This window comes from Pipistrellus kuhlii, unplaced genomic scaffold (assembly GCF_014108245.1).
Source record: "Pipistrellus kuhlii isolate mPipKuh1 unplaced genomic scaffold, mPipKuh1.p scaffold_m20_p_1, whole genome shotgun sequence".
Lineage (NCBI taxonomy): Eukaryota > Metazoa > Chordata > Mammalia > Chiroptera > Vespertilionidae > Pipistrellus > Pipistrellus kuhlii.
Window position 1 is genome coordinate 162706703 of NW_023425404.1, and position 21598 is coordinate 162728300.

The 21598-nt window shown below is 35.1% G+C and overlaps 1 protein-coding gene across 1 annotated transcript in view; it reads left to right on the forward strand.

Moving 5' to 3' along the window:
* The window catches only part of TECRL (trans-2,3-enoyl-CoA reductase like), a 71750-nt gene that overhangs the window by 18612 nt on the left and 31540 nt on the right, over positions 1–21598 (forward strand). Inside the window, exon 2 of the mRNA XM_036423017.2 lies at positions 8338–8389. Within this exon, the coding sequence (XP_036278910.1) occupies positions 8338–8389 (52 nt within the window). The remainder of the gene's footprint in view (positions 1–8337; positions 8390–21598) is intronic.

Consider the following 21598-nt stretch of genomic DNA (forward strand, 5'->3'; position numbering starts at 1 on the left):
TTTTCAACAAAATAAATATAAATTAGTATGGAGTATGCACTGTTAACGAAAAAAAACATTGAAACCTGTAAAGAATTTTTGTGAGTTTATTTGAGCCAGGAAGCAGAACCTCAAGGGATTGAGATAATGGCCGGTTAGACTTCTATATTTATACACTGCAATCAAAGGAAAGGGACTAAGGTAGTTACATGAAATTCATTGGTGATAGAGGTGGGACAGAGCGAAGCGGGAAACCTCTGGGATAGGGTAAAAGGTTAAATGATGGACTTGAGCTTCTTTTACAGAGATGGATACAGGATATTCTAATGTAATTAACAGTTGACAATTAATTTGATAACAATAACAATGAGGGAATGTCTTGAGGCCATTTGTTGTGCCCTGAGGGGTCAGTGGTAAAAAGGAAGTTACAAGTTACCCAGACATCTCACAGATATGTTATCTTAGATGCAGGAAGGCAGATGGGCTCAGTAAAATAGATCAAAGTTGATCTTTGTCAGGTGAATTATCTGGGACATGACTACCTACTATAACCTGTTAGATATTTAATTTTCAAACCATCTTTTGTGGTTATCTTAGGTCTCTGGGTTTGCAAGACTGCCCTGCAGGCCTTCCCTGAGCTTGTCAGGTTAGCATGTGGCTCTTTTCTTTCACAGCACACATACATTTTGTCCTTTTCCTGTTATCATGATGCTAAATAATAATCCATGGATAATAGATCCAATCATTTGTTACTTTCTTCATACTGCAGTTAACTTTCTTATAATAATACCTATGAACATTTTTTGGGGGGGAAATACTGTCATTTGATTACTAGTTTTTTTTTAAACATATTTTTATGATTATTTCTTATTTTCACAGAGGTAATGCTATTTTATTTGAGATAGTCCTTCAGGGTTTATACAGAAACCATTTAATTTAAATATGACTTGGGTTTACTTATTTATTTCAGTAATATAATGCTGCATGTAAACTTTTCTACAAGCAAGCACTATTTTCTTGGTTTCAGAAGTTGCAATAAAAAAGCATAATAAAAGTCATTTGAGAAGTAATTATAAATTTTAATTCCAGTAGGCTTTTATTTTATTCTTAAACATATACTCTTAATTCTGTGTTCTTTGTAAACTCACCCAGACCTAACGAATTCCAATCTAAGTTTCAAAACATATATTCTAAAAATATTTACAAAGAGAATCCACCATGAAAAACTTTTTGTTCTCTAAATCTGAATTAGTTTCTAATTTATAAAGCATTTCTCCTGCCGAAACCGGTTTGGCTCAGTGGTAGAGCATCAGTCTGCGGACTGAGGGGTCCCAGGTTCGATTCCAGTCAGGGGAATGTACGTTGGTTGCGGGCCCATCCCCAGTGGGGGGTGTACAGGAGGCAGCTGGTCAATGTTTCTCTCTCATCAGCGTTTCTAGCTCTCTGTTCCTCTCCCTTCCTCTCTGTAAAAAGTCAATAAAATATATATTAAAAAAAAACCAAAAAACATTTCTCCTTTCTGTATTTTGTTAGGATCTCAAAATCTAATATCAATAAAAATTTAAAAACATTTTAAATACATTAAAATTTTATATATATATATTTATTACTACATCAATAATGTCTGGCCTATATGTCTAAATAAAAGTTATACATCATTTATTGGAAATAAAAGTATATAACCAAAATTTATTTAGATAATATATATTTTTTAAATATATGGTGAATATTTTAAAGAAATTAATTTATATACTAATGATATTCTTTTTGAACTGAAAGGACAATAACCTAATGGATTATCTATAATAATAAAAGCATAATATACAAATTGACCCAATTGCCAAACAGCAGAACATCCATCCAGATGACCATGCTATGACACCCACTGGCGACAGGCCAGCCAAGGCGGGTGCAATGCCATTGGTCAGGGGACCAGCCATTGCCCCATAATCACCCTGCAGAGGGAGGCCCAAGCCACTAGCTGGTGGGGCAATCAATCAATCAATCAATCAGGGGGCTCCATGATCACCCCAGAGGGGAGGTCTAGGCCACTGACCAGCGGGCTGCAGTGGGTGGATGAGGCCTCCTTCTGCAGAGAATGATCAATCTCTTCAAAGAGGGAAGCCCAGGCTACCCAGAGGTGGTGTGACAGTGGTTATCCATCACAGATTTCCCAGACTGGGAGAGGGCACAGACCATGCTAAGGACCACCCCTTGAGTGCATGAATTTTGTGCACTGATCTGTCTGTCTATCTATCTATCTATCTATCTATCTATCTATCTATCATCTATTTATATATCTATCATCTATCTATCTATCTATCATCTATAAATCATTTATCTATCTATCTCTCTATCATCTATCTAATCTATATGCCTAAGTTACCAGTTGACCAGCTAATTGTTTAACCTGCTGACAAGTAGCTATGACACGCACTGACCACAAGGGAGTAGATGCTTAATGTAGGAGCAGAAACCACATGCATGGGAACATGGGATAGACTGATTAATCTCAGCGGAAAAGGGACAAAGGGAGGGTGGGAGGAGATTAACCAAAGATCTTATATGCATACTAGAGACCTAAATTTGTGTATCAGTGGGGTCCCTGGACATGACCTGCACCCTCTCGCAATCCAGGACCCCTTGGGGGATGTCAGAGAAATGGTTTTGTCCTGACCCTCACAGGCCAGGCCAAGGAACCCCACCATTGTCGAAATCTGTGCAACAGGCCTCTAGTTGCTATAAATATAAAGAAACATTTGCTATGATTAAAAAAATCTATAATCTATATCTGAGTGTGTATATGTTTATATGCATATATAATTTTAAATAAACAAATTACTCATTTAAATAATCCATTGTGATATGTAAATAAATATAATTTATATGACATAATTTTCCAGTTTCTTAAATTATAAACAAAATCCAGTTTAAAACATTTAAACCTATTAATACTGATTATTTTGCACATTCGTACTGCGGTATCAATTTTATTCATATTGAAAATCCTTGATATCCTGTAAAATACCATACATATTCTGAGTTTACAAACAAATTTTATAGGTGACTTATTTATATTTTAGTTACAATCTGACAATTACTATTAAAATAATATTTGCTTATTCAGAAAACTCCCTACCATTTTGAATAAAACTTGGGTAGCTACATATCCTATTTACTAATGTAAAATATTCTAATGGAAATTCTCAGGGTTATTTTTCCCATTTTCCTGAATTAATCAATTTTAAAATATGATTCTCTAGCCTAGTTTAGTTCTATTTCCTGTGTCCTCAAAATGAGAAAGCAAAACTCTTGCCAGGTAGAAGCTGTGCACTAGATATTATGAGTGTGTGTGTGTGTGTGTGTGTGTGTGTGTGTATTTTCACACCTCTGCAGCTAATTATTTCTATTCAATTTATCTTATATTTCATTTCTCTCTGTGTCTTCACTGTTGAACACATTCCTTTTCTTCAAAAAGTTTACTGACACGCCGAAACTGGTTTGGCTCAATGGATAGAGCATCGGCCTGTGGACTGAAGGGTCCCGGGTTTGATTCCAGTCAAGGGCATGTACCTTGGTTGTGGGCACATCCCCAGTAGGGGGTGTGCAGGAGGCAGCTGATCAATGATTCTCTCTCATTGATATTTCTAACTCTCTATTACTCTTTCTTCCACTCTGTAAAAAATCAATAGAATATATTAAAAAGTTTACTGACAATTTTTGTATTGCACATTGCCATTTTTCTGTAGAGTGAATTTCACCCGGTGGTTGTTTATTTTTCCTTACCCATTAAATTTCATTTCTTTAAGTAGGGTAAATAGTATTCTGGAGAAATCTGTTCATTTCAAGAAGTTCCTGAGAAAGTTTTAAAAACAGCAATAGTCTACAATTTTATTTTTTTTATGTGTGAAATATTGCAGGACCTGTGTATGGGGGAAATTCAAGTAGAATCTAGCTTGTGAAATAATTTTACTCCATCAACTTAACTATTGGATAAAGGAATGATGATGAACCAAACCTAAAATATGATCAGTTAAAATTTATAAGTACATTTTTGATTCAACTAAGAAGTGTAATTTACTTGTCTACTTAAGAGTGTAAGATGAATTTTTTCTGACGAGAAAAATGTTAATGAGAATTTTAGGATTTCAAATTTCTCCCATCTGCACGATAAATTGTGATTTGCAAAAAATGATAGTTTGTCCTTTCTAAGTGGTTGTAAAACTGGCTAAAAAGAAATACTTATTACGAATAAACTTCCTGATGAAGCTACTGAGATCTGAACTAGTAATCATAAAGTTTATATGCTCTATTAATTGTCATCATTTCCTTTCTTTCTGCTCTAAATACAACTAAAGGCTTGAAAGAGTTGATCAAGCAGTCTTGTGTTTAATTAAGCTTAGTTGTCTAAAGCATTTAGGGTTAATTATTTAATTATTACATTTTTGTCTGCTGTATTTGACTAAAATTGCTCCAGAAAGGGCAGTTTTCAAAGGTTTATTCAAAATCAGCACTTTTCTAACGTGAAAGTCAAATGTAATTAAAAAGAAAATTTAAAACTTCATTAAAATCTTGCAATAAGAACCCTCTTTCACATCTAGGTTTCTTTCAGAAGCACATAATCTTCGTCTTGAAAGCTGGTAAATACAGCAAAAAATACATATGTCAATTAGAAGATTATAATTTAAATTATTCTAGTGTTAAGAAAAGCATATAGCGGAAACTGGTTTGGCTCAGTGGTAGAGCGTTGGCCTGCAAACTGAAAGGTCCCAGGTTCGATTCTGGTCAAGGGCATGTACCTTGGTTGCGGGCACATCCCCTGTGGGGGGTGTGCAAGAGGCAGCTGGTCGATGTTTCTCTCTCATCGACATTTCTAGCTCTCTGTATCTCTCCCTTCCTCTCTGTAAAAAAAATAATAAAATATATTAAAAAAAAAAAGAAAAGAAAAGCATACAGCTTTCCTGAAGAAATCTATTTTTGAAAGAAATTTCACATGAGATTAAGGAATTTTGATCTCTTTTCATTTGATCATCTGTAGTCTTGGTTTTACTTTTCACTTCAAAATAAGTTACTTTAAAATTATTTTCTAATCTTATTGTCATTGTTTACATTAATGCAGATATTCCCATTCACCCCCTTCCACCCTTTCCCACCTCCACTTGGCCCTCCAGTGTGTAAATACAAGATATGTGCCTTCATAAAGTGACAGCTAACACATAGCAAACCCTAACTGAGGAGTTATTGATCATGAATATTATTTGTTTTTCCAAATTAGATGGTCCTTGAAATTAATAATATATAAATATCTGTGACACTAAGGAATTGCATATGGATTTTAGGCATCCCTGTGAGAGGGAACAAAATATGTGTGCTTTGTGAGTAAGAAACAGTGAGATTGAACAATAAACACTGTTAAAACTGCCAGGTTTTATAAATATAATTGAATAATCAAATTAAATATGACCACATCTATAGCTATGTAAATAAATAACCTTCTCTAAAAACTGGTTTTCAAATATGCCCCGGCATCTTCCAGAATAGATTGATGATATAAAAAATTTGAAAATTTTATTCTCAGAGAATCCTTTAGGGTCCTTTTGTTATTTACAACATAACACAAATAAGAATTAATGTAATTATTCAGGATTACATCTTCAAACTTTTTTATTTGGTAAAACACATACATAGAATTAGGAAAAATAAATGGTATAGCACAGTTAATATATAGTTATATTAAGTAGTGACTGAAATATGGTAAAATGTATTCATTGTTATGCTTTTAATATATAATAAAAATTAAATATAATATACTACTGTTAATAACAGCTGTTTGGGTATTAATATTATTATCTCTTGTGCACTTTTTTCGTTATGCACTCCAAAAATAACCTTGAGCAGATCTTAATGTAGCAAAAAATTAAAAATGTATGCAACAGGTTATGCTTGCTTAGAAAAAGAGGAATATTTTTCTTGCATGATCATGAAAATGTCTTTTGATGCAGATTTTGAAGGACAATTAGGTTTTTCATAAACCAATGAAAGGAATCAGAGGTGTAAAGGAATTTTAGCTTTCAAGTTTGATATGAACAAAGTCAGAAAGTCAAAAGGTAATGGAATGGCTTTAAGTGATTTGATAGAACATTTATTCTCATGAATTTTTCAATATAGATAAAGAAAATTTTTAATTTTTTTTAATTTTAATATTAGGGTTAATTCTAACAAATTAGGACCAAATAATTGGTCAAACTCCTATGTACATAAACAATCCAAATGATATATCTAAAATGGATTTTGTGAACCAATAGTAATTTTGGATGGGAGTTTTAACAACACAACTATGGGGCTTAGATAGGACATTTTTCTCATGATATTCTCAAGTAAACATTTCTCTTTTTGTCCATGTACCTTAATTTTAAATCCTTAGGCTTTTCTGTTGTATTCAGAATGGGGCAAAAGTAGGCTTACAGTTGTGAGTATGCAAAACAGTGGTTACTTTTGTATTATTATTTTTTATTCATTATTATATTATTTTCCTTATGAACAACTATAAATCTACTTTTGCCCCATCCTGTATACAGCCTTCATCTTCTATTTGTCTTGAGTACTTATTCATCTTTTAATATGTAATCTCACTTATTTGAAAACCAGAAATTGAATATTATGTACATATAAAATTCAAAATTTATTTTAGAGATATAGATTAGGATGAACTAATATAATAATACCATTAATACTATAATTTAAATTTTAAAAAAATGAAAAATATATAAAAGGCTATTATGCTGTGTCCTTCTGACTGTCTGACCAGTCACTATGATGAACACTGACCACCAGGGGGCAGACACTCAATGCAGGAGCTGCCATCATGTGCACTGGTCATTTACAAAGAAATAGCACTGTGGACCTGGCACCAACAAAGCAACACTCGGCTTCTCCCAAGTGGGACACAGGCCCTGCCACCACACCAGAGCAACACACCACCAAATCACAGCCAATGCTGCCAAGCCCTCATGGCAGAAAATATGGTCCACAGTCCAGCCCAGAAACAGTGGCTGTGGGCTCTGGGTAATGTAGTAATGACCAGTTTCCTCTGCCTAGTGACTAGCCTCCTTGCAGTTTCTTCAGCCCAGGAACACTATTTGCTTTATAGCAAACATTTTACACTTTAACCAAATGTCTATGAAGTGTTTTCCTGTGCCTTATCTCATTTCATCCTCACAGAAGTCCTGGAGTAAGCAGATAGGAGACTTGGTAGAATCCTATTTTCTTTTCATTAGCCAGAAAAGGGAAATTTAGAAAGCTTAGAAACTTGACTCAACTGAAAATGACTTCAGGTTTTCTCACGGTGCAGAATATAGTCAAACACTGCTGCAGTTAAATATTTTACCCTTTGTTATCCCTACATGATCTACAATAATAATCTGCTTCATGTTGATATTTACTGCTGTGTTGTTGACAATTACTTGAAAGAGAAGTTGGGGTGCTTCATTGGGCTGGAAAAAATTTAGCTAAATAAAATAGCAGGTCTCATTAAGCAAGTTTATTCTATATTTATAAAAGGTTAAGTTTACTGGTGCATGCACCATACATATAAAACTTTTGCTGGTGCTAATTGCAAGTGTGTGTTTCAATCTGTAAATGTCAATCATGAATTTGGTTGACACTTCTATTATAGAGAAAGGGTGAATAGGGATATTAAAATATTTCTTCTAACTAATTTCCTTTCAATGTGCTTCAATCTGTGCACCAGAGTGCGCACTCACAACACACACACACACACACACACACACACACACACACACACACACAAACATATACCGTATTTTTCGGACCATAAGACGCACTTTTTTCCCCCCAGAAGTGGGGGGGAAAAGTCCCCGCGTCTTATGGTCCAAATATAGCCTACACATATACTTTTTAAAAAAAGTTTTTTTACTTGCCTGGCTCTGTGTGGTCTCTGTGTGCTTGCCCGGCTCTAAAATGGTTCTAAATGCTGCTGTTTACTTTACAGGGTTGATTACATGTGTTTATGACTGTGATGTTGGGTTTTAATGCACATAAAATATTTTAGGACACTATTTGTTTCAGAATCTTTTTTTCTTCATTTCCCTTCTTTAAAAACTGGTGCGTCTTATGGTCCGGAGCGTCTTATGGTCCGAAAAATACGGTATATGAAGTAATATTTTAAGTTTGTCAAAGCAACAATGACTAAAAGTTAAAATAAACAAAACAAACAGGTTATTTTGTAATAACTTTATACTTCAAACATATTAAATTGTGTTTTCTTATTAAATGTACAGCAAACAGATAAACACCTTTTCCTTATACCAATTCTCTCTATTTTCTTGTCCTTTGCAGATGATGCAAACATCTACCATTCATGATGTTAAACAAAAGTTTCACAAAATATGTAAGTTTTAATTATACATTAGAATTTATATTATAGTCTTATTTTTTATTGAATTGGTTCAAAATTATCTGCATTAGTAAGAAAAAGTTCAGCCCTAACCAGTTTGGATCAATGGATAGAGCATTGGCCTATGGACTGAAGGGTCCCAGGTTCAATTCCAATCAAGTGCATGTACCTTGGTTGCAGACGCATTCCCAGTGGGGGCTGTGCAGGAGACAACTGATTGATGTTTCTAACTCTCTATCCCTCTCCCTTCCTCTCTTAAAAAATCAATAAAATACATATTTTTAAAAAATAATAAGTTCAATATTATGATGGAAAGAGTGTATGGAAACCATATTTTAGCATGGAACTCAGAAATAATATTATGCTAAGTTTCTCTTAACCATCAACATTCTTGCATTTTACTCTCTGTTGCTTTAATCCTCATTATTCTTTTGTGTGTTTTTTCTTGTTGTTATTTTTTACAAAACTTTTCTAGTCAATATTTGAACAATTTTCATCCTAAGATCATTAATCAATACAAAGTATAAAAAGCATTAATCAATACTATTTTTTTTTTAATATTTAAGCAACATTTGTTTATTTCCTGACCCTGGAGTTATAATAAGAATTGTATCCTTGAAAGAAAAAAATAACTGATCAGAAGACCGGTTTTCTGAGGGAAGATGCTCATTACATGTCGTTTATCTCTGGCCTTTGTTCATTTAGGTGTTCTCACTAATATTGATTTCTTGTCTGCCTACTATTTCTCTGACTTCTGCCAGCTTTCCATTTTTAGTTTTATTTAGGAACTTTTTTAACTTGATTTTTCTTGTCTTATGCAATGCCTATCTTAGATTCTTCCAAGATTCATAATTTTTTAGTTCCTCTTTATTATGACTCATTTTTTAGGTTACCCTGGTAACTCCAGCAAAGAGATGGGTGAGAAAATAAAGGAAAAAAATGCAATTACAATGGTTGCTCTTAAGGGAAAACAGAAAGAAAAACACACACAATGGTTTTCATAAAGAAGAGACACCTATTAAACTATATGTGTGTGTGTGTATACATATATATATATATATATATATATATATATATATATATATATATCCAAACACACACACATACACACACAAATATACTACTTTCACTTATTTTCTCTCATCTCATTTAATATTCCAAAAACTGTATACATATACTAATTTAAATCTGTAATGATGTATTCTACCTTGTACATTTAACTGATGAAAAATCAAGATGTTTGCCAAAATAGCCAATGAATTCTAATGGAAAAATTTTACCTGTATTTTAGAAGTTATTTCTTTATGCTTTATCATGTTCAAAATTATTTAAATTTTTATAATCTACACCTCAAAAGAGAAGGATGAATGATGGGATAGTTTGCAGTGATAAAATAGAAGCTAATAAAAATAAAGAATTTTCAAGCAAAGTTGAAATGAATATTCTTTAAGAATTGGGTCTTTACTCTTGTAATCTAAATAATCTGAAATAGAAAATGCAAATTATTGCCATTACACAAAGTTGTATAAAGGTATAATTTCAACCACATAGCTTTTTTTGATTAAAATTTTCTAATTTTAAAAATTTCTATTGATTTTATTATTATAGGTGATTTGCTATCATATCATGGTATTCTGAAAGGTATTCCAATATCATGCATAATCTCAAAAAATAAATGAGCAATTATGAATATGATTATTTATTTAGTAGAGTTAAATATTGTAATATATTTAAAACCACACTTTGAGCCCTGAATTGTATGGCTCAGTTGGTTGGAGCTCCATCTCATACACCAAAAGCACTAAGGTTTGATTCCCAGGTTACAAGTTGGATCTCTGGTTGGGGTATATATGTGAGGCAAGCAATCCATGTTTCTCTCACAGCAATGAACATGTTCTTGGGTGAGAAATTAAAAACAAATAATGCGAATATGTCTAGAAAGTGCTAATTAAATTTCTCTTGTGAGGCTAATCTAAGAATTACTAGTATTTGAACTTACATTAAAAAAAAGGATGACAGTCAGCTAAAGTGTAATTCGTGCATTAACTGTCATAAAAGTTTCTGAAAGAAAAGAAAAATAATTTTGCCTATGGCTTGTGTCTTACCTGTTAGTTGACAACATCATAAAGCATTTCAATGTTTATAATCTATTGGAATACTTGTCTCTGCAGTTCCCAGAAAAAGCCTTGGGAAGAAAGCAAGAGAAAGAACAATGAAATTAGCAGAGTGAATGTAGTTTTAGCCACATGAAGGTATATATAATTTATTGTGACAGTTGAAATGCATATAAAGCCAGGGGAATATAAACAATGGTAAACTTTGAAAGGTTCCAGGAGAGTAACTCAAAACAAAGATAACAGACTAGAAGGATTTATCATACATAGTATATAGTATAGGATAATGAGCATTCTGTAGGCAATTTTAAAGGAGCCTCCTGGGCCAGTCTGCAGAATTTCCTGATCTCTCAACAAAAAAAGCTCCAGAAATGATAAATGCAACCACAGAAAGAAGTGGCAGAATGCTTTTCTTAGAAAAAGGCCTTTGTTGGTAACTCAGCAAGTAGCTAACATTCTCTAATAGTTCATTTGGCAAAAGGAATTATGAACTTTGTCAATAATTTACAGAGAAATGTCATTATAATGCAGTGTTCATAACATGGTTTCTTACTATATCTCATTAATGTTTGCTATTTTGAAATTCAGCTAAAGATGTATAGAATACTATAATTTTGTTTTCTCCAAGTCTTCTTAACTGCTTTAATTATATCGCTTAAATTTTTTTCTTAAGCCAGTTTTTTCTTTATGCATTTAATCTAAATCACAATATAAAACACAGGCACATAATAGTATGCCAGTACTGAAAATGTACTTCCTTTCACTGTGACTACTATAGAATATTGGTCATATTTACATTGCTTTAAACATAATGTCATTGGATATTCAGAGAAGTGTTGAGGATTCTATTTACTTATATGATGTGTGATATATGATTTTTTACAGAATCTTGTGAGATCAAATTGTTAGGAAGGGTCAGCTGTTTTGGTAGTCAAGGTTCATGTAATAAAACTGTCATAACTAATAGCAAGTCCTATAATGCATGAGGTGTGATCCTGTCTGTAAAGTGTTTTGTTCCTCATGGCTCAGCATTTAAACCTGTGCATTGCTGTGCAATGTCAGGGTTACTTTGATAATCTTTTATGACGTTGTAATGTTACCCAAGCCTGATACTATAAAATATTTTGTTTCATAATCCTCAAGCATCAAAATCATTGGGTTAGTAACATTTGAACTTGAACCAATATGTACATTATACATGCTTCGAATATTAGAGCAGATAGTCTATCTATAGCAGATGATTGATTTCCAGTTTATATTTGAGTGTGTGATTGTGTGATGACATTTAAATTTCCAGGTGAGATAGATGACTGGAGAGTGAGAAGAACTGGCTATCATATTTTAAAAAGGAATCTATACATATAAAAGTCCAAGTGAACATTACAATTGAACAACATGAACAAACAGACCAACTATTCGGCCTGTCGCTATGATGCACACTGACCACCAGGGGGCAGACACTCAATGCAGGAGCTTCCCCTTGGTCATCAGTGTACTCCCTCAGCCAACCTCCCATGGACGGCCAACCTCCTGTGGCCCCTGCCCCAGCCAGCCAGCCCCACATCAGCTCCAATCAGTGGGGGAAGGGGACAGCCAGCCAGTCAACCTCCTTCGGCCCCACCCCAGGCCAGCCAGCCCAACCAATTGGCTGGCCAAATTCCTACAGTCCCTCCCCCCTGCTCGCCAGTTCCCCAATTGGCCCCAATTAGGGGGCTGCAGGCCAACTTCCCAAGGTCCCTCCCCCTCTGCCAGCCAGCCCCCAATAGGCCAGGCTGAGGGACCCCATCTGTGTTAGAATTCATGCACTGAGCCTCTAATAGTCTCAATAATATGACTCTAGGAAGTACTAAAACCACTGATACAAAGATCATATTTCAAACTTTAATAAATGTTCAATTTTTTTAAAATAAATTTTTATTTTGGCAGCTACCTTTTCTGATTTAACTTCATTCATTAACAGGATTGTGGGCATGATGTATGATGAGTAATATAAAGAGGCAAGGAAGCCTTTTAAGATGTAGCTTGAAGCAGCAATAGTCTTCTCTCTTCCCTGTGATTTTCTTTCTTAAGGAAATTTTCAGAAAGACACAAAATGCATCACAGTGCAATTTTAAGTAAACAATCTAAAAGCAAGCACGTTAGCTTTTAAAATGTTTTAATGACTTAATTATTGTAAGAAGATGTCATAAAGAAGGTTGTCTGTTTTCACATTTTCTCATTTACCTAGTAAGTGGAAAATATCATTTTTACATTTTATAAAACAGTTTATATTCAAGTTGTTACTCATATCCTATTATAAATTTCTTGAAAACAATCTCATTGCTAAATCCATATGTGCTTAATTGAATAACACTATTTCTATAATTCCAAAAGATAGTAGTGTGCCAATGCCTCATTTTCATGTATGATTTTTTGACTTGTATATAAATTGTTGGCACAACATTAGATTAAGTAAATTACATTCTTTTTGCAAGATAATAATAACTTCACTCTTTATTATAATAAAATATAAGATAAATTCATATTTTAGTTTTTATTTTTAGAGGTGGAGAGAGAGAGAGAGAGAGAGAGAGAGAGAGAGAGAGAGAGAGAGAGAGAGAGGTATTAAATACTTATTTATTCATTCCTTTGTTGCTTATTGTATGTGCCCTGTCCAGGGAAGATTGAACGTGTAACCTCGGAATATTGGGAAAACACTCTTAATAACTGAGCTACCTGGCCAGGGCTCAAGATAAATTTCTAAAATGCAAAAACTGATAAAGAATAAAACATTATCCACCAAATTATTAACATTTTCACCAATGTGGAAATACCTCTGAGTTCCTATATACACAATTTTATATATTTTAATCATATTCTAATAGATTTCCCTATAAACATATTTTCTTGGTGTATTTTATATAAATATGTATTTATCTACATTATAAACATTAGTGGAGATATAGGTCTAGTAATAATTAATGTCGTTTTCTAATACTTTTTTAAATCGAATTTATTTAAACAATACAACAAAATTTAATCAACAATATAGTTGCCGTTGTTTTCTACTACTTGTGCCCAATGCTCAGGAAGCATTTTAATCCCTCTGTTGTAAAATTCTTGTGATTTTGATGCAAAAAATTTGGTCAATGCATTTTTGAGGCATTCTTCATTATTAAATTTTTTTCCAAGAAGAAAGTTTTGCAAAGAACGAAACAAATGGTAATCGGAAGGGGCAATATCAGGAGAATATGCAGGTTGAGGGAGAACTTCCCATTCCAACTGGCGCAGTTTTTCAGCAGTGATTCTTGCAGCATGCGGTCGTGTGTTATCCTGGTGAAGAATTATGCCCTTCTGATTAATCAACGCGGGTTCTTTTTCTCTTAAAGCTTGGGCTAACCTTTCCAATTGGGCACTATACACTGCACTTGTAATGGTTTGGGTAGATGGTAAAAGTTCATAATGAAGAATTCCTTTAAAATTCCACCAAACATACAACATCGCTTTTTTCGCATGCAAGTCAAGTTTTGGCGTGGGCTGCGGAGCCTCATTTTTATCCAACCATTGAGGCCGCCTTTTCAAATTAACATACAGCACCCATTCTTCATCTCAGGTAACAATTTGCTCTAAAAACGGCAAACAGTTTTGACAAGAGAGGAGCGAACTGCAAACTGTGACTCTTTGATTATGGTTGTTGTCGGTCAACTCATGAGGAACTTTTGGACTTTTCAAACTTTTGGACTTTGCCAAGTGCACACAATTGATTGGAAATTGTTTTTTGTGAACAATTTAAAGTTGTCGCAAGCTCTTGTTGGGTAATTTGAGGATTTTGCACCAAAAGAGCTTGAAGAGCTTCTTGATCAAAATTGGACACACGGCCTCGACCACTCTTGTCATCTAACGAAAAATTTCCCTCGCGAAATTTCTCAAACCAACGCTGGCATTTTCTGGCGCTAACTGCATCTTGACCAAGAGCACTACAGATGTTTTTTGCAGCCTCACTTGCTTTTCTTCCTAATTGGAACTTGTAAAGCATGCAGTGCCGAATATGCTCTTCATCTGCCATCTTCTTAGCCCTAGTTTTGCAACAAAAACCAAACCAAACACAAACTTTTTCAAGCAAAACTTGTTAATTGCACTTCACACGTTCTGTAGATACCACGTGTTTGAAGGTTATGTCAATACAAGTCAAGACCAAGTAAGATTTTAAACGAATGTTTAAAAACGACATTAATTATTACTATACCCATAATAATGATCATTTGTATTAATATACACAAATAAATAAGATGCTGGACAACAGTACTGTTCACTGGAAGGTGTTTGGATTTGAAGTATTTTGATTGTAGAAAGAATACTTCTGTATGAAGGAAGAATATAGAAATAGGGGTGAATCTTAGATTTTTGATAAACAGGATTTTAAATGACACAGTTTTATTAATAAAACTTCATATATTTATGAAGCGAAACTTTTCTGAATAGCTTCCACCGATTTTCCTTTCTCTGTTATCCAAAGATGTATACGATTTTCTCCTTTTCTGTCAGGGAAGGGCTTGCTCCATGTGTACAAACAAAAGCAAAGGCAGGAAGTATTAACCAGGTGGCGGGATGGTAGACAGGAGCATAAGGGCATGACAGAATGCCGGTGCACTTTGCATTAGCACTTTGGTTATATTGTTACATTCGTTACTACAGTATTGTTTCACTGTTTCTAAATATTAAAAGCCTGAAAGTCTTAACAAAAGGGCAGGCACATGAGTTCTGTTTCTTTTATCTTAAGAGATAAACATCAAATATTATTATACAAAATTCTGCCTTCATGTACTAAAATACTTGCTGCTGATTTAATACTGTTAAGTCAGTAGTTTTATTTGTTAGAAATGATTCACTTACCACATTACTTCCCTGGCACTAAATGAACCATTTCATTCTCTGTAAACCATTTCTCTGCAGTCTTAAAAATGCCACCCAGATAATTAAGTGATCTAGCTAAGATGGATTCAAGAAAGCCAGTAAGACATGACATGCATGATAGTGTTTATGTATCTGAAAAATGAGACCCGTCTCCACTACGATAGCCAACACCAACAACAAAAGTTTCAGCACCAAAGCAGCGCCCACCATGTATAGTTTTGCTGACCTTGCGAAGAAAATGCATCTGCTAGAGTTTACTCTTACGAAGCACTCAAGCAGGAAAAAGTGCTATAGCACTGTATAATCAGCAACCGCAAAGCAAGGCTTCTGCAGGAAAACAGAGATGGTTCTAAAAGTGGAAAATCTAAAAGCTGTATGAACCCATATTCAAAAAAGTATGGAAACCAGAGCCATAAAGTAACAAGCCAATTTCACAAATAAATTTAGTGAAATATAAGACACAAAGCAAAAAGAACAACAACAAAAAAAAGCACACAGAGTACAACCCCACTTGTCTTTACCTTCACAGACTTATGTTTATAATCAGGTTGTTCATCTAATTGCCCACCACAGTCCTAGGGAACTGCCTGGATCGATCATAATGCCTCTATTGCCATTTACATAGGAGCCATTAACTGTCCAAGTCTCCCAGATCATTCATCATGATACTTCTCCCAATATCACTTCGCACACTACGTATACTTAACTGTCCAAATCTCCATGCTTTCCTGAATGTACTTTATAGCAGGAACTTCTATATCAATTATCACTGAATAGTTTGGTTTTTTTGTGTGTGAGTTTCTTTTTTGTTCCCACCAGGATAAATGCCTACACACACACACACACACACACCCCCACCCACACACACACCTATAGTGTGAGGACATTATGAGGAACTTATATGCCATAAGAAATTTGAACTTGATACTGGAGGTAGTAGGGATAAGGATAGGATACAGAGCAGGCCAGTGTATGAGAAAATGTATCAAACAGGAGACTATTATAGGTATATAAAATTTCAAATATTTGAAATGTGGTTGTGAGATTTCAGATTACCAATGTTATATAATTGGTAATATTTTTAATATTAGTCATTTAGTTAAAAGTCGGAGACATGCACAGTACACAGTAAATATTCCATAAGTATTTTTTAACATTTCAAATAACAATATTGTGACACACTATTTAAGAATTTTAATAAAAATACTTATAATATGGCTACTTATACACATACCTACACAGCCATATACATACACAATTACTTGTTCTTATAAATAAAATATTTCATCTGTTCTGGGGTTAGACAAGTTTATATTAATTTGCCATTTTCCAAACCCAATAGCTTCAAATACAAAACAAAATACCTGAGTGAATATGCTTTCTCATTATCACAATATTTTAAATGCTGATGAATCAAAAAAAAAAAAGTTTTCAGGGCAGGCAAATAAACAGTTCTGATGTTGAAAATCTTCCACGTGAGTCCTCTGGCATAGTGTTTTTAATCCTCACTGAAGGAATTTTTTCCATTGATTTTTAGAGAGAGTGGAAGAAAGAGGGAAAGACAGAGAGAACTATCCACATGAGAGAAACACATTGATTGGTTGCATCCTACACAAGGCCTGACCAGAGCCTAGGGCCAGGGAGCAGCCTGCAACCCAGGTAACTGCCATTTACCTGACTGTAACTAGGGATTGATCATATTGCCTGTATTGCCATTATGTGCACAGGCTGGCTGGGGCAACCCTCATTTTGATGGCACTGGCACACTGCAAGATAATTCATTGTGAAATACATTTTCCTGTTTATTTTCCCAAGAGTTGCTTTCTTTCAGTTTTCACCGATGCTCAGAATTTGGAAAAGAAACTGGAATGTTTTCACAGTGAATCTATTACTGCAGCTTTGTGAGTCAAATCCTAATGAGTCCCACAAAGGTGGCTGGGAGATCTATCAGATATTGAGCTGCCACATTGGCTGTTTAATATACAGTCACAAGTTCTGGGAAGGAGACAGTGTTGATTTTCCATTCATTAGTGATATTTTCTAAAACATGGGAATTATTGAGAGCACGCAGAAAGAAATATGAGTGAGAATAAAACATAAATCAACATTTAAGGATAGAGGATAAAAATAGTTTTATATAGGCCACACAAAACAGAAAATATAAAATGAATAATTGATTTAGATCTATAAATTTTAGTTTTCTAGCCAAAATGTGACAAATGTCTCTGTGACCTGTACATTAATTTATAAAGACTTTTAGATCTATAACAATGAAAACAACTAAATGAACAAATATGTGGGTAAAGACAATGAACAGGCAATTTCTAGAAAAATGCTTATAAATTACAATTAAGAGCATAAAAAAGTAATTTACCAGTGATGCAATAAATTGAATCTAATACTAAATGAAATCTTTTTTTCTACTCATCATTATCAAAAATTAAGTTGTTTATATTGAGTGTTATTGAGGAAAGGGAATGAAAAAGACATCCTAAAGTAAATTAGCAAGGAATTTAGCAATACATATTAGGATTTCAAATGGGCTTATTCCTTTTTTTTTCTAATATATTTTATTGATCTTTTACAGAGAGGAAGGGAGAGGGATAGGGAATTAGAAACATCGATGAGAGAGAATCATTGATCAGCTGCCTCCTGCACACCTCCTACTGGGGATATGCCCTCAACCAAGGTACATGCCTTGACAGGAATCGAACCTTGGGCCTTTCAGTCCACAGGCCAACACTCTATCCACAGAGCCAAACCTGTTTTGGCAGGCTTATTCTTAATAAAGGTGTGTTTAAAATATATATATATATATATATATATATATATATATATATATATATGTATATATATATATATATATATATTCTTATAAATATAATTAAGTTCACAAACATATTATTTTGGTGAATACCATGCACAGTACACAGTAAATATTCCATAAGTATTTTTTAACATTCACCAAATATTGCTAAATAAATAAGCATATATTGCTTTATGATAGAGTAATTAAAATGTGTCCAGAACCAGTAAGGGTTTAATCTTCAATATTTATATGGAACTCATACAACTTAACAAAAGGAAGATAAACAACCCAATCAAAAAATGGGCAAAGGACCTAAATAGACACTGTTTGAAGGAGGACAGAAGGAAGGTCAAGAGACATGAAAAACATGCTCAAAGTCACTAATTATCTGAGAGATGCAAATCAAAACAACAATTCAGGTATCATCTCACACCTGTCAGAATGGCTATCATGAACAAACAACGAGTGCTGGCGAGGATAGGGAGGAAAAGGAACCCTCGTGCACTGCTGGTGGGAATGCAGACTGGTGCAGCCACTGTGGAGAACAGTATGGAGTTTTCTCAAAAAACTAAAAATGGAACTTCCATTTAACCCAGTGATACCACTTCTAAGAATATATTCCAAGAAACTAGAAACACCATTCAGAAAAGGTATATGCACCCCTATGTTCATAGCAGCACAATTTACCATAGCTAATATTTGGAAACAGCCTAAGTGCCCATCAACAGATGAGTGGATTAAAAAACTGTGGTATAGCTACACAATGAAATACTGCACTGCAGTAAAAAATGAGTTCTTACCATTTGCAACAGCATAGATGGAACTGGAGAGCATTATGCTAAGTGAAATAAGCCAGTCAGAGAAAGATAAATACCACATGATCTCACTCATTTGTGGAATATAAGGAACAACATAAACTGCTGAACAAAAACAGATCCAGAGACAGATCAGACCATCAAAACTCAGAGGGAAGATAGGGGAGGATGGGGAAAAGAAGGAGAGATCAACCAAAGGACTTGTATTCATGAATATAAGCCTAACTAATGGACACAGACACCAGGGGGATGAGGACGTGAGTCGGGGGGAGTTACGGGGTTAATGGAGGGATGAGGACACATATGTAATACCTTAATCAATCAATCAATCAATCAAATGTGTCCAGAGAATGTGTAATATAGATCCAAGCAAAAGTATGCTATAATATCTGCATTCTTTTTTAAAAAATATATTTTATTGATTTTTTACAGATAGGAAGAGAGGGATAGAGAGTTAGAAACATCGATGAGAGAGAAACATCGATCAGCTGCCTCTTGCACACCCCCTACTGGGGATGTGCCCGCAACCAAGGTACATGCCCTTGACCGGAATTGAACCCGGGACCTTTCAGTCCGCAGGCAGACGCTCTATCAACTGAGCCAAACTGGTTTCGGCTGCATTATTCTTTTATATGCTTATAAAGCAACGTTTCTTTGCTTAACGTTGTTTTGTATATCTCATCTGTTAGAACCGTAATTAATTTGTCTTTCTCAAAATTGATCCATTAAATGTTCATCTTCTAATAGAAAGAGACTACTGGGTGTAAGATTTGGTACTCTAAATAATAATGTCCCTCCTTCACATTTCCCTTAACACCTCATTTCGCTTATTTCTCCTACATGAATTCTGGAATCTTGAGAAATTGAATTGAGCCATGTAGAAAATTATAGAACATTATTTTATGTTATTATTTTTTCTACTAAGCTCTTGAATTACAGCAAGCTCTGCGTAGCATACTTTTTTGGAACTATATTCTGTTTCTATTTACACTTCATCCCATCTTTCTACACCAGATACAGACAAGCTCAGTTTGTAAATAATAAAGATTGGTCACCAATTTCTTTCTCTATGGTTCATTATAAATATTCCATCACATAAATTAAGTAATGTATATTGTTTAATTATTTTTTTTTTTTTAAATTACAGGTGTCATCTCGCCCGGCTAGTTCAGTCGGTAAAGCATGAGACTCTTAAATTACAGGTGTTATGCAATATTATATTAGTTTCAAGGGTACAACATAGTGATTAGACATTTATATAATTAGACATAAATATATTACTAGAGGCCCAGTGCAAGAAAATTTGTGCATGGAAGGGGTTCTCTCAGCCCAGCCTGCACTCTCTCAGAATCTGGGACCCTTTGGATACTGTCCCTAGGCCTGGCCTGAGATCGGGGTCTATTGGGGTTTTCCTTCCCTCTGGCTTCAGGCAGCTGGCACCCTCTCCCCCTGCCACTGCTTGCCATCTTTGCAGTGCTTCTCTCCTCACCCCCCTGTCAACAGTCGCTTCTCTCTGTGATAATCCTGGGGTGTGATGGCTTGGCTGGCCTGGGCCTCCTTCTGTGCGGTGATCACTGGCCAGCCACACACCTGCCACAACTTCTCTGGTCAGTGCCTGGGCCTTCCTCTCTCCTCGCTCTCTCTTTTTTTCTTCTTTAGTAAGAGTAATGTTTACTGAGTGATACAGAGCTGAGTACTATGAAGGGTTTACCAGGATAGAAATCCACTGCACCTTGCCCCTACCACCCCCAACACCCAGAGACTACAGAACTTAGAAGTCACATACAACGGCCATAATTGCTGAATATCTGTTTGTAGCAAACAAATCATAGTTTGTTTATATTGTATCACATCAAGTGATTATGAAAATCTATTTATATATTGCTTATATAAAATCTTTTTAATTTTTTTGTAAAATAATATTTTTTAAAAAAAAGTATAAAAAACTTGTGCAATTGAAAGCCCTGCCAGGACAGCCAGTCTGTAAACATTCAGAGAGTATGTGGTTTGGAAGGGTGCCCATGCCTCATGCCCATAGCGACTCCAACAGGGGCCGGTGAGGGTGTGCCCTGGCTGCCACTCTGGGCAGGACTAAGCTGGACCATGGTGGGTGGGTACAGCAGACCCTGGCACTGTGCCTTATCCAGCCTTGCATCAGGATCAGGGTCAGGGTCAGGGTCAGGGTCAGGGTTAGCTTTGGTCTCAGTGCTTGGTCCTGGGTTTCTTCCCCTGGTGTGGCTGATCTGAGTTTCACAAAAAGCCCGTCTGATGCTGGCTGTGCTGAGCCTCACTGAAGAGTTTTCATGCAGCAAGGAAGAGCCCTCTTCCTCCTCTGTCTCCTCATCTCTTCCTTCTCCTCCCAGTCCATGGTCACTTCTCCAGCTGCTCCAGCAGTGGGTTGCCTTTTCAGTCGGGGGTCTTAATGCTCTCAGTCCTGACCATGCAGGTGGGGCGATGCTGGCTGAGCATCAGGATGAGCTGCTGCCGCTCCTGCTTCAGCTCCTCCATCTGGGTTCTCAGCTCCACATTCATGAGCTCCAGCCACTCAGAGTCCTGCTACAGAAACTCCATC